Source organism: Protopterus annectens, chromosome 7.part0 (genome assembly GCF_019279795.1).
Source record: "Protopterus annectens isolate FY-2018-M chromosome 7.part0, PAN1.0, whole genome shotgun sequence".
NCBI lineage: Eukaryota > Metazoa > Chordata > Ceratodontiformes > Protopteridae > Protopterus > Protopterus annectens.
This window is the reverse complement of record NC_056739.1, coordinates 1,584,642,046-1,584,655,089: the sequence shown is the minus strand read 5'-3', so window position 1 is coordinate 1,584,655,089 and position 13,044 is coordinate 1,584,642,046. Positions and strand designations below refer to the sequence as shown.

At 43.9% G+C, this 13,044-nt stretch overlaps 1 protein-coding gene across 9 annotated transcripts in view; it reads left to right on the top strand.

Annotated features, from left to right (window-relative positions):
- Nucleotides 1-13,044, top strand: part of WNK2 (WNK lysine deficient protein kinase 2) — a 2,812,908-nt gene that overhangs the window by 1,591,918 nt on the left and 1,207,946 nt on the right. For 8 of the 9 annotated variants that reach the window (XM_044078134.1, XM_044078139.1, XM_044078132.1 and 5 more), the window contains exon 8: nucleotides 615-817. In XM_044078134.1, the coding sequence (XP_043934069.1) occupies nucleotides 615-817 (203 nt within the window). The remainder of the gene's footprint in view (nucleotides 1-614; nucleotides 818-13,044) is intronic. The other variant, XM_044078133.1, reaches the window with a different exon arrangement.

Genomic DNA, 13,044 nt, shown 5'->3' with positions numbered 1-13,044 from the left:
TAAAAAAATTACACCCAAGGAGGAGAATCTTGACAGAGAAGTGAAAAATATGAATTTTTGTATCTTGGGCTAGTTGTTTGTAACATGTACGTTAATTGGTATTTGCAACACTTGTTAGTTACCCTGGCTCAGAATGTGTGATGGTTCCTTACAGTTCTTTCAGTTTACTTTATCAAGGTCTTGTCTCTGAATTTTTCATTCTTTCTCTATTACCTCCTTTATCTCATTTGAGGTTGTAGCAGAGCTGAAACCAGTGGCAGCAAGCAGCGTGTGTATGGCAGGGAATGCTGGATGGGATGCCACTCCATCAGAGGTCACACATGTACACCTGTGGGCAGTTCAGAAACTCACCAATTCACCTAACTGTATGTGTCTTTGGAATGTAAGGGGGGAGCCAGAACAACCAAGAAAATCCTCATGACCACAAGGAGGGGTGCAGATTTGCACAGATGATACCCCAGCGGAACTGCACTAGCAACTGTGTGCAAATGAATTAATTTTCTGATATTAGTGCTGGCTTTTAAACTTAATTTATAATCCTTTCAGCTTTTAATTAACTTCTAAAAAAGGACAGGAGTAAAATAATTGTTTTTCTTTTTGCTTTGTTCCAACAGCAGACAGTACTTTGGACAGTGGTCAGGGGACCACTTTTTACTCTGACTGTCAGCACAGCCAGCAGAGTGTTGCCTTTTCAGCTACTGTGGAATCAGTACCTGCATCTGTTCAACAGGTGTGCAGCCCATCCCAAAGTGACATTCAGGTCCCCTCACCAGGCCTTTACCAGCAGCAAATGGGGCATTTCCAACAGCCAGCAACAGTAAGTTATGTTTTATTTAAACTAAAGGGTATCATCTGCATTTTTACAAATATGTGAACTTAATAACTGTGTATTGCCTACTTTTGCATACATTGTGCATTTTCTACTAGAGTGAGTAGTAATGTATCCTTGCCATTTTAATTTTTCTTTCTCTGACTCTCTTGCCTGTCTTTCCCACTACATCAGTTACATATGTGGGTGTGTCACATCAGTTTTTTTTTATCTTTGCATTGGACCCCCCACACACACACACACACACACACACACACACTCATTTTGGTAATGTTCATGGCTTGCGTTTATGAATCATACCTGATTCTGAAGAAAGTTAAGGATTACAGTAAACAGCATTTACAATGTGGAACAGATTAGACTGTGGTATTTAGTTAAGTTACTACTCTCTTGTCATGTCAGGAGGACAAAAATACTGCACAGATATGATACCCCAGCAGTATGGAACATTTTAAGAAGAAAAACATATCATTGGTGAGGGACCTCTGTTGAGCCTATGGATCCTAATTTATATACCATAGATTGATCACCCCTTTTGTGCTCACTCCTTCCTGTAATGCCTCCTGTCCTGCACTTCAGGTAATGTAATCTTGGGACATTTTAGTTGAAGGGGCTGAATGCTGAACTTAAATTTTGTAAAAGAATAGCATCACAGCTTAACCTCAATTTGTTCTTTGTGGTGTGGAGTGCAGTGTCACAAATCCAGAAATGATACATTTTTCTTTCTTTCTATTTACCTTTTTTCTTTCTTTTCTAGAATATTTCAGAGAGAATGTGCTTTGTAGTTTAAGTAATATAGTTTTCTGCGTGTGGTTTTGATTTTATAAATATGACCCTGCAGATTGTCAGCCTGGAAAAAAATGCATCACAGCAAGGGGCAGTAGTTACATTGATGATTCAAGAAGACATCTGGGCAGAGTGCCAGATAATGCTGACTGCTTGCTTGCTGAGCAAGTTTATGAAACTTGGTCTATTTTAAAAACTGGAACAGTATGTAAAGCTTTTATTTAGGAGTCGTCCCAGCTCATTCATAATGCATATAGAACAGCTGATGGCTGTTTTATCAGGAAGAACACGAAACTGAACTGTAAATGTATTCTTTCCACATTACTGCCAAAAGTTTAGTTAAAATATTCTACTCTTAGTATTCATGCTAAAAAAATCAATCGGGTATATATATGTATGTCCTGAGAATGACAACTAAAAGAACAAATCTTCTAATAGTGTTGCAAGAAGTAATATCCAAAAGGCTGAACTTCATCAAACTTGTTCTGAAACTGAAAAAACGGGGTGTGAAAAAATAACAGCACTTCTTTATACATGTAGAATCCTTGCTGGTTTCACAGTCAACTTAGATTGCTAGCTGTTGAAGAGAAATTCTTGTGCATATACTTTGTTACATAAAACTGCCTTCACAAGTCAGTGGTTTTGAAAGTAACTAATTTTTCTTTTTTATATACATAGACTTAGTGTGCAGGATGTAATTGTATATTATTTTCTCAAGTGTTAATTAAGTAAGTAGCCTGACACTTTAGACTTTTTCATTAGTGGCCTTAAAAGGCAAGGGACTTCCCTCGGTTATTGCAGCTTTCTACATAAATTATTCCATTAGGGGAGCTGCACCATTTTTATTATGTTTTATTGCTTTGGCCACCAAACATATTGCTTTGTAGGTGTGCTCCCATGAGTTTGTTCAGAAAGGCTGTTGCAGATCTTTCTGTAATGATTATGTGCCCTGGTATTCCTGTCAGTAGGAAGCTGAGATTTCCGGTCAGTATTGCTGATTTGGCCTCTTGGTCCTTGACTTTGAAAACAGTAAATGATTCTGCTGGGTAAATTCATTATTTAAGTGGACTTCTGAATAAGTCATCTGTAGGCTAAATTATTCAGTACCTTAGAAAAAGGTTGGTCATCTCAGGGCAATCCTCATAGCTATGTACTTCTGCATCAAAGACACACACACACACACACATACACTTAGAACAAGACAGTTTGGGTGCCCAGTCTATCTTGGGAGAGGGAGTGCGCGTGTGTGCTTGTATGCGTGTGTGCATGAGTGCACATTAAAATATATATGTATGTGTGTGTGTGTATAGTTTTTGTAAAAAAACTGAGAATAATGTACCTTGTCATCCTTTTTCATTCAATGATAATGTACATTATATTTAGTGTAAACTTCTAGTCAGATAAAAGTGAATGCCTCATTTGCTAAATTCCAAGTCCTGAAATAAAGTGCCTCCCCCCCTCCATAGTCTGGAAGCACAGCTATTATTGCCTATCATCTCCTCAGCCAAGCTAACCCTCCCACTACAAACTCACCCCACATTGTCGTCAGTTATCATGTGAAGCTGAAGAATCCAGTCTTCTAAGAACTGGAGATATGCCTTCACTCAGTGCAAGCCATCTGAGAAAGGATGTTAAAGCATTAGTTATCTACTATGGTGGTTGTTTGCTTTTGACTTTTCCCGGTTAGGGGTCACCACAGTAGAACTCCGGTCTGCTAATGATTGGCAGTAGATTTTCACAAACGCAGAGGTGCCAGCTCGACGTCCAACCTTCAGCGAAGGCACACTCATTTACGCATGTCTTTCGAACGCCCATCCAACCGTGGGGAGGACATGCAGACTCCACACAGAAGGCACTCCCTGCACTTCAGCCGAGAATTGAACAGAAGAACCTCTTGCTGTGAGGCAACAACGTTACCGCTGTACCACTGCTGATAGTTATCTACTATGGTATCTTCAATAAATGATCATGAGCTCAATGTTTTGCAGTAGTTTGGGCCTAAATGTGCTGTCTCAGAAACTGTTTTATGAACTCTTTCACAGTAATTGCACATATAATTTGCAAACTGACTGCAAATTTCTTTTTGTGAAGTGCTATGGATTTATACAGCAGTAATACGCATGGTTCATGGGTAGGTCTTAAAGTTAATATTCTAAAATAGATGGTCAAAAAATTTAGTTTCCAGAATTATGAAGCTGCATCTAGTTTGGTGAACATGTAACTTTTTCTTAATTCCATCCACGTAAAATAGACATTTATGCAAATCCATAAAAGGCTAATAGCTGTATTTTTAGATACATACATTCTCTATCAGTCGAGAGATTTTGTACTTGCTGTGCAAAATCCCTTTCATAGCCAGGCATGAGCATATTGGTACTTATATTCATAAGGTAAGTTTACAGAAACAACATAATGAAGGTCTGTGACAAAAATGTTGTAAATCACCAAAGTTCTGAGCTTACATGTAATATAACATATGCAGACTTCTGACCTTCACATATTTCAGCATTTGATACCAAACAATACAATACAATACAATACAAATATTTTTTCAGATCATGTGGTGGTGTTGATCACTCTTCATTTTCTTCACTTTGCCTCCAAATTTAATCCTGCTTTTGGATGCTGGATCATTCAGTCAGCTCTTAGTCAGTAATTATTTAATAAGCACCTTTTCTAGACTAACCACATCTCCTACCAACCTGAATGTAAAACAGTAACTATTGTATTTATTTACACATCTGATTGCCTGGTATCTGGGCTGCTTTGAGGATCCTTTTCAACCATGACACAAGTTGAAATGTTAAAACATAAGTAGATTTTTGCGTAAAATCTATAGCATCAGTAGCCTAAATATTACAGGCTAATTAGATGGTTGTATGAAATCTGTAGCATCAGTCAGGCTGAAATTAGTGAAACTGCTACAACTAAAAATGTTTGACAGCTGGCAGTAAGGTATGACTTGGCAGTGCAATTGAAACTTCCACAAGATAGGTGCCACGTAAGAAAGTCTGCTTTAATGTAGCTGAAGTTATTTATACATTGAAGGTCTCTAGTGGACTCCCAGTTAACAAGAGATGGACAATAAATCACTATAACAATGTATTTCAGGTAAATGGATGAAATTGCAAAGGCAAAAGTAGCTTCAGACACTCTGTAGATCTTTTGATGAACAGACAGGGATGTAGTGGCCAGAATTAGTATGGTCAGTTTTAGTTTTTGACTTGCAGCCATAGTACCACATGTTTAGTATCAGGTGGATGAGATGAGAAGACTGTATGGCCTTATTCCAGATCTCCTTGTTTAGGGTGCTGGTTGGGTATTTCATTCATCTTACAGGTGTGAGACTAGTTCTGGATATGACTTGACCAACAGCACAGTGTTCAGGATGCTGAGGTAAAGGTACCTGAGTTTGCAAACCTAACCAGTTAGGTGTTGCTTAATGTTAATGTAAAATAAATAAATAAATGGACCCCCCCCCCGGCTCTTTAATAAGATGTCAATACAGGTCTGCTGAATTACTGGATCTCATCTTCCCTCTAAGAACATGCAGCTTGTGTGCAAGACTCCAATTCATTATGCAGTGGTCTAGGGAGGTATGGGAGAGCACATTCAGAGTGAATACAGTATCTGTGGCTGACATCCTATGAGGTGAAAATATCATGCCAAAGTTGTGTACCACACATGCACACACACACAGCTCAGCTTTGCATTCTCACTCGTATTGCAGTAATTGACTAATATTGGAAGTTAAGTCAGGCAACCTGCTCATAATTTCAGTCTTAGCAAGACTGAGTCTCAGCTTTTTCTTTTTCATCTAGTCATGGATATTGAAAAGACACTTACATCCGCAGTAGTGGTGCTGCGGTAGCATTCTCACCTCACAGTAAGACGCTGTCCGGTTCGCCTCTCAGTTAGAGCATCTTCTGCGTGGAGACATGCGTGAATGGGCATACCTTCGTTGAAGGTTTTGCATCAGGGCTGGCAACTCGGTATGTAAAAATCAACTGCCAATCATTAGCAGACCGGAGTTCCGCTGTGGCGACCCCTAAAAGCCGAAAGTCACAACAACATGGATTTTGAAAAGACTCTACTCTACAGCTATAAGGCATAATTGAGAAAAAGAACTAATTTAAGAAATACAGCTGAATATAAATATAGTTGTTTAATGCTGCTCTAGAAGAAATGTTTCTGGTGGTATTTAAGGGTGGCTGGGGAGGTAGGTGAATAGTGAGACGAGGAAGGTCTGTCTGGTGTTCCCCCAGTCTGTATCTAGATATGTGTGGATCACTGGGAAAGTGAAGGCTGAGTATCTGAAGGTTTGTTGTCATCTTCAAAGGGAAAAGGAAGGGGACAAAACATGCTTCAGGTTTGATATTTTGTGATGTGTTGAGATGGTGTACCAACCCCTCACATTCTTTGCATTGTCCATACATGACTTAATTACAGGCATGCACAGCCATCCAGTATGTGCAGCAGAGCTTCACCATTGTTAAATCTGAGTTTGTGATTCTCACACTGAAGGCAGATACCAGACATCTGATCAGTTGTTTTGCATCTCCCACATTATCTAGGCCACTGGGTGAACTCAGGACAGTGCGACATAAATAGTATCTTGCTCTGGTGTCAGTAAACTTGTAATATATTGCTTTTGTTAGATCAGTATAAGATAACATATGATGTTAAGTTGTCAATCTCGCCTTCATTCTTGCTTGATGGGTTCGGAGCCGATCCCTCGGCTCCGACTCGGCACTTGCTAAGCTCGAGAGTCACTTTTACCAGCTCGAGGCAGCCCCATATCCCATGATGCAAGGCGGTAAGTACCCAGATCTCGTTTGCCGCTTAAACTTATGAGGTCCTCCTTTTACCAGCTCCTGGTAAGTGATTCACTTTTTGAATATTTAAGCCCCTTTTTCTAAAAAAACCTTTAATTATTAGTTTTTAGTTAATTATTTACTTTTTGTGACAGAAAATCCCTGTCTTTTCTAATTTATTTTAGTCAAACTTTACCCATCCCATCCCCTCCCTGTTAGGGTGTGTGTGTTTGTTTATAGAAATACCTTTTGGTATTTTATTTAACTTAATTTTTGACTGGTGTGTGTGTGTGTTGTGTAAGCACCATGTCAAAGGAGAGGGTCTCAGGTTTTAAGAAGTGTGACTCGTGCTGTCAGAAGATGTCTCTGACAGACGGTCACACTTCTTGCCTTTATTGCCTGGGGCCTCTTCACCTGCAGGACTCCTGTGCTATTTGTCATTCCTTCAGCCAGAGAGTCCTGCAGGAAAGACGCAATAAACTGATCCTCAGGGGCCTTCTTAAGCCGGAGGGCTCTCCGGCTAAGTCGGCTCCATCTAAATCAGTTAAATATTCCAAGGCCCAGGCTTCTGTGTCTAAGCCTGCGGCCTCGGCTCCGACTCGTTCCGAGTCGAGATCGGCTCCGGCTGGAGCCGATTCTGGCTTAACAAAGCCTTCGGCACCGATGGCTATCGGTGCCGAATCTGTATCGACCACTTCGGTGTTGGCTCCGATCGGTTCCGACACCCATGTGGCACAGGCATCGGTGTCGGCTCCGATCGGCTCCGACACCGTTACTTTGGTGGCTGTATCGGCTCCGGCTGGAGCCGATACATCGAGGCTTCCTGTCGGCTCCGAGAAGTCAGCTCCGACAGGATCTATAGTATCGGCTCCGATGGCTCATTCCAGGAAGAGGTCGAGGTCTCCTTCCTTGGAGCCGATACTTTTGGCTCCGGCTTCACCTCTTCTATCGGAACGGAGCCATCGGAGCCGATCTTCAAGGTCATCCAGACTGTCAGATCATGACCTAGAGAGAGTGGTCAGTAGATTACTTAAGTCACAGGTACTGGCCCAAATGTTACACAGTCCGTCTCAACAGACGACTGTTGGTCCACACCCGTTACAGTTCCTCCTTCAACTCTACCCCAGAGCTTGGAGTTGGAGTCTTCGGAATGGTTACTGCTATGGCTGGAGGACGGATACCCCTTCTGTTCCTTCAGCCTCTACTCTATCTCCTCTTGAGACCTTCCTTAGAGGGATTCGTGGTCGGGCTTCCATGGTCTCCTCCGAGGGGTGAGTGGCATCGGACCCTTGTCCGAACCCGCTCTTCCCCTTGGAGCCTCGGCCTTGGTGAGCTCGGCTCCGACATCTGCCTCGGAGACTTCCCTTTCGGTGGTTCCTGGAGTTCCTAGCTCTTCGGTGCGGGTTCTCTCGGACCTGCCTGGGAGGGGAGCATTCGAGGTGATGAAGAGTGTACTGGCCACTGGTAGCACTCAGCAGTCTGTTCCGTAGCTCCTCCCTCTATAGTACCTGTTGACATCTCTGCCACTTCTCTTGCTACAGGACCCAGAGATCCTCCGCCTCAGGTTTCCCCATTGGGAATTTCCCCCTCTTCCGAGGATTCTCCTGATGTTTTGGGAGATCCTCCTAGGAAGAGGACTTGTAAGAGGAAGCATGTAGACTCCCCCGAGTCTGTCACTTCGGATACTGACTTTGATGAGTCAGAGGGATCCCTAGATCCCCCTCTGAGGATGTCTCCTTCTCAGACATCCTAGAACTCCTGAAACAGAGGGGAAACTGGCCCACCAACAATCCCTCTGAGGATGAGTCAGTATACCTAGAGGCGTTTGGATCTCGGCCTTCCACCTCCTGGGTGTCTCCGCCTTTCGACCCCTTATGCAGGTTATTGCACAAAGGCGTGGGCAGCTCCTGACTCTGTAGAGCCAGTCCCTAGGAGGCCTTCAAAATTTATCACTGCCCGTGTGACAAGCAATTCCTCACTAAGGGTGTCCCGCTGATGCCATGGTGGTGGCTGCGGCCACCAAAAAGGAACTTGCAGATCCTTCCGTGCCCGTCCATCCTCCTAATAAGGACTCTAGGACCATGGATAGGTGCGGTAAGCGGATGTTTTCCTCAGCGACCTTTGCTATGCGTTCGCTGAATTACCTATGTCACTTCACCAGACTCCAGAGGGATATCCTTAAGGAGCTGGGTGAGGTAGTTCAGGATCCTACAGCTGCAGGGGCTCAAAAAAAATTGCTTCGCAGCTAGGAACCCTCAATTCCATTGCAAACTCCTCCATGCGGCTAATATCTTATGCTGCGGATGGAGCCAGTAGAGCAGGTACAGGTGTGGCTCTTAGCGCCAAGCCTGGATGCGGCTATGTGATTTTGCGGATCCCTTTAAGGCGTCCTTCACAAATTCTCCCTTTGATGGGTCAGCTTTGTTTGGCCCTCAGGTGAAGGAAACCTTGACCAGGTGCGAGCAGGACGGCAAGACTCTTTCTGCTGTTGGAGTCCGTTTTCCACCCCTTCTAGACCTTATCCCAAAGGACAGAAAGGTGGGAAAATGTGGTTCCGTAAATCCCAAGGAGTCACGCCGGATTCACGTGGTCAGTTTACCCCTAGAGGCAGAGGGGGTAACAACAACAGACGCCGCTCTAGAGGCAGAGGGGGTCCGAAAACCAGGGAAACAGGGAGCCTCTCTCTGACAAGCCCTTTCAGCATCCCTGAGGTGTTGCCCGGCTGTCCCTCCTTGGAGGCAGTCGGGGGAAGATTATCACTGTACCCAGAAGCCTGGCATTCCCTCACTCAAGACAGATGGGTACAGTCGATCATATCCAAGGGTTACATAATTCCTTTCGAGGAAAGTCCCTTCCCCTCAAGTTCCCTTCCAGATGTACCACCCGGTCTAAGGGAAATTGCAGAGTTAGAAATTTCAAAACTACTGCAAAAAAGAGCCATTCAGCCAGTTACAGAAGACCACTCAGAGCCCGGAATCTACTCAAGGTTCTTTTTGGTCCCCAAAAAGACGGGAGACTGGAGACCAATATTGGATCTCAGCAGACTCAACAAGTCTGTCAGGAAGACAAGATTCCGAATGGTCACTCTTCAGTCAATTCTGCCCTTCTTACAGAAGGACAACTGGATGTGCTCAATAGATCTTCAGGATGCGTACTATCACATCAAAATTCACAGGCGCTCCAGGAGATTTCTCCGCTTTCGGCTGGGGTCCAGTCATTTCCAGTTCAGAGCCCTGCCCTTTGGTCTCACTACAGCCCCCAGAGTGTTCACCAAATGCATGGCAGTGGTCACGGCTCACCTGAGACGTCAAGGATTCCAGGTGTTTCCGTATCTCGACGACTGGCTCCTGTCAGCCACCACCAGGCATCAGCTTATACAAGCCAGGGATTACACAATAGACCTTTGTTCTCATTTGGGCATCTCAATCAACTTCGAAAAGTCATCCTTATCGCCCTGCCAGTCTATTACCTTCATAGGCGCAAGCTTAAACACTGTTCGGATGTCAGCTACCCTTACAGATCAAAGAGTTTCAGACATTCAAAGTCATGTCAGGATCGTTCTGGCCAACAAGAAAGTACAGGCCAGAATGGTTCTAAAGGTATTAGGTCTCATGGCTGCGGCCATTACTCTTCTTCCCCTGGCTCGAGTCTACATGCGCCTTCTTCAGTGGATGCTGTTCACACAATTGTCATACCAGCAACTTCCAATGCGTCACCAGATTCTGGTGACACAGACATGCAAAGAGCATCTTGCTTGGTGGATCACATCGCCTCAGGTTCACCAAGGCAGGTACTTTGTACCCCCATCCCCGATAGCCACTGTCACCATGGATGCCTCCCTGATCGGGTGGGGGGGTCATTATCAGGGCAGGATGGTTCATGGGACGTGGCAGCCGTTCGAGTACCATCTGCACATAAATGTCCTGGAGATGAGAGCAGTGCTTTTAACGTTGCAAGCCCTCAACGACTTTCTTCCCGTAGGGACAATTGCAGTCCACACAGACAACATGTCTGTAGTTTGGTATATCAACAAACAGGGCAGAACCAAGTCCTACCCCTTGTGTCGAAGCGCTCAGACTATGGCAATGGGCCATCTCCTCTCATCGGTTTCTGGTAGCAACGCATATCCCTGGGAAAACCAACATTGTAGCGAACAGATTGAGCAGAGCTATTCTCATGCCTCACGGTGGTCTCTCAAGCAATCTATAGCGGAAGAGATTTTTCTGGAATGGGGTCGTCCATGTTGCGATCTTTTTGCTACTCCCCAAAACAGCAAATGTCCAGACTTCTTCAGCCTCTTCCCTCTATCAGGCCATCCCCCAGAGACGCTCTGACCCAGGATTGGCCCCAGGGACTTCTTTATGCCTTCCTCCATTTCCTCTGATCCCTCAGGTGATCCAGAAAGCTACCGTTTGAGAGCCAAATTGATTCTCATTGCCCCTTACTGGCCTCGACAAGTTTGGTTCCCGTTCCTCCATCATCACCTTTTGGTGCAGCCGTGGCATCTGGACCCAGTGCCAGATCTTCTGATTCACCAATCGGGTCAGCTGCACCGGTCAATCCCTTCTCTCAACCTCACAGCATGGTTGCTCCACTTCCTTCCTTAGCCAGGCTTCCTTTGATCTCTAACCCAGTTAGAGACATCATAGTAGCTTCGCTAAAATCCTCTACCAGGAGGATTTATACAAGCAAATGGAAACGTTTCTCTTATTGGGCTAAGGCCCAGAATATTGATCCTTTTACTGCCCCTGTTCAGGCAGTCCTGGACTTCTTAGCGGAGATTTTTCATGCAGGCTCCTCTTCTTCCACAGTCAGAGTTCAATTGGCTGCTATTTCCAATTTTCATGTCGGGATAGCAGATCATAATATTATGTCCCATAGGCTCTGCAGGGCTTTTTTGAAAGGAATTTTCGTACTAAAGCCTCCAATCAGGAATCCTCCTCCTCAGTGGGATCTAAATTTAGTGCTGACATCCTTGATTCTTCCCCCCTTCAAGCCAGCTGTTTCTTGTTCCCTGAAATATCTTTCTTGGAAAACTTTGTTCCTAGTGGCTATTACATCTGCCAGGAGGGTGTCTGAACTTCATGCTCTTTCGGTTCGACCCCCCTATTTGGTTTTTCACAAAGACAGAGTATCTTTGAGAACTAACCCAACCTTTTTACCTAAGGTCGCTTCAAAGAACAATTTGAATCAATCCATTGATCTCCCTGTATTTTTCCCTAACTATTCAGATAGAGCTGAACAAAAGCTACATTATCTTGATGTCCACCGTCAACTTAGATATTATTTGGACAGAACAAAAAAGTTTAGAAAATCTGATCAACTTTTTGTTTCCTATGCGGATAATAAAAAAGGCCTTCCTGTTTCTAAAGTGACCTTGTCCAGATGTCTTTCTTCGGTCATCTCTGAAATTTATATGCTCAGGGGAAAACAGCTGTGCTCAAAACCTAAAGCACATTCAACTAGGAGCTTAGCTACTTCTACAGCTTTTCAAGCTAGACTTCCTTTGGACACTATTTGTGCAGCGGCCACTTGGGCCACTCCTCACACTTTTGTTTCCCATTACAAATTGGACTTGGCCTCCAGGGACAGAGCCAGTTTTGGCTCTACAGTCCTCAACAGTTTGTTCCATTGAGCCACCCAGGATAGAGGTGCTAGGGACGCGGTCCCATCAAGCAAGAATGAAGGCGAGATTGACAACTTAACATTAAGAAGTTATGTACCTACCATAACGTTCCATGTTAGTTGTCTTCTCTCGCCTTCTTTCTTGACCCTCCCTCCTTCCCCCTGGCCTGGACAGACCTTGTTATAAGAAACTGTTATGCTGAAGACCATTCAGACCTGGTTCTTCTTCCATCTGTAAGTTTTCTTTCTTCCTTTGGGAAGTATTTTATGCTTGGTGCTTTTGCCCTTTGTCAGCAAACGAGATCTGGGTACTTACCGCCTTGCATCATGGGATATGGGGCTGCCTCGAGCTGGTAAAAGTGACTCTCGAGCTTAGCAAGTGCCGAGTCGGAGCCGAGGGATCGGCTCCGAACCCATCAAGCAAGAAAGAAGGCGAGAGAAGACAACTAACATGGAACGTTATGGTAGGTACATAACTTCTTATTACTGACAGATTGCTTTTAATAGAGGACTTAACATATCCTTTGCATTTCAGGTTCATTTAGAGTTTACTTAAATATGCTTTTCTGTACTATCTATTATGTTACACATGCTCTGTGACCAAAAAGTAGTTAGTTCCCTCTACTGAATAGTCATATGGATTACTCATGTTCACCCAGGTACCCAGATGATTCAGCTCCTAATATGAGAAGAATTTGTCTGGCAATTTAACAGAGATGGTCAGCTGTGTGATCTGCTTGCAGATTTGATCCAGTAGTCAGTCCTTTTTTTCTATTTCCTTTGTCTCTAATTGGCATGCAGTGACTCTTAAGGCTGAACAAATCATTTAACCAGACCACTGCTCTTGGGCTGTACCTTTACACATGATGTTTATGGGAAATATAGTTTTAATGCTAGGGAACTAGCCACAGGGAGTACTTTGTCATGTGGTACAATGGATTTCTCTGTTTGAGCAGCTCTAAGTATACATTTCAGGAATGTTACAGCACA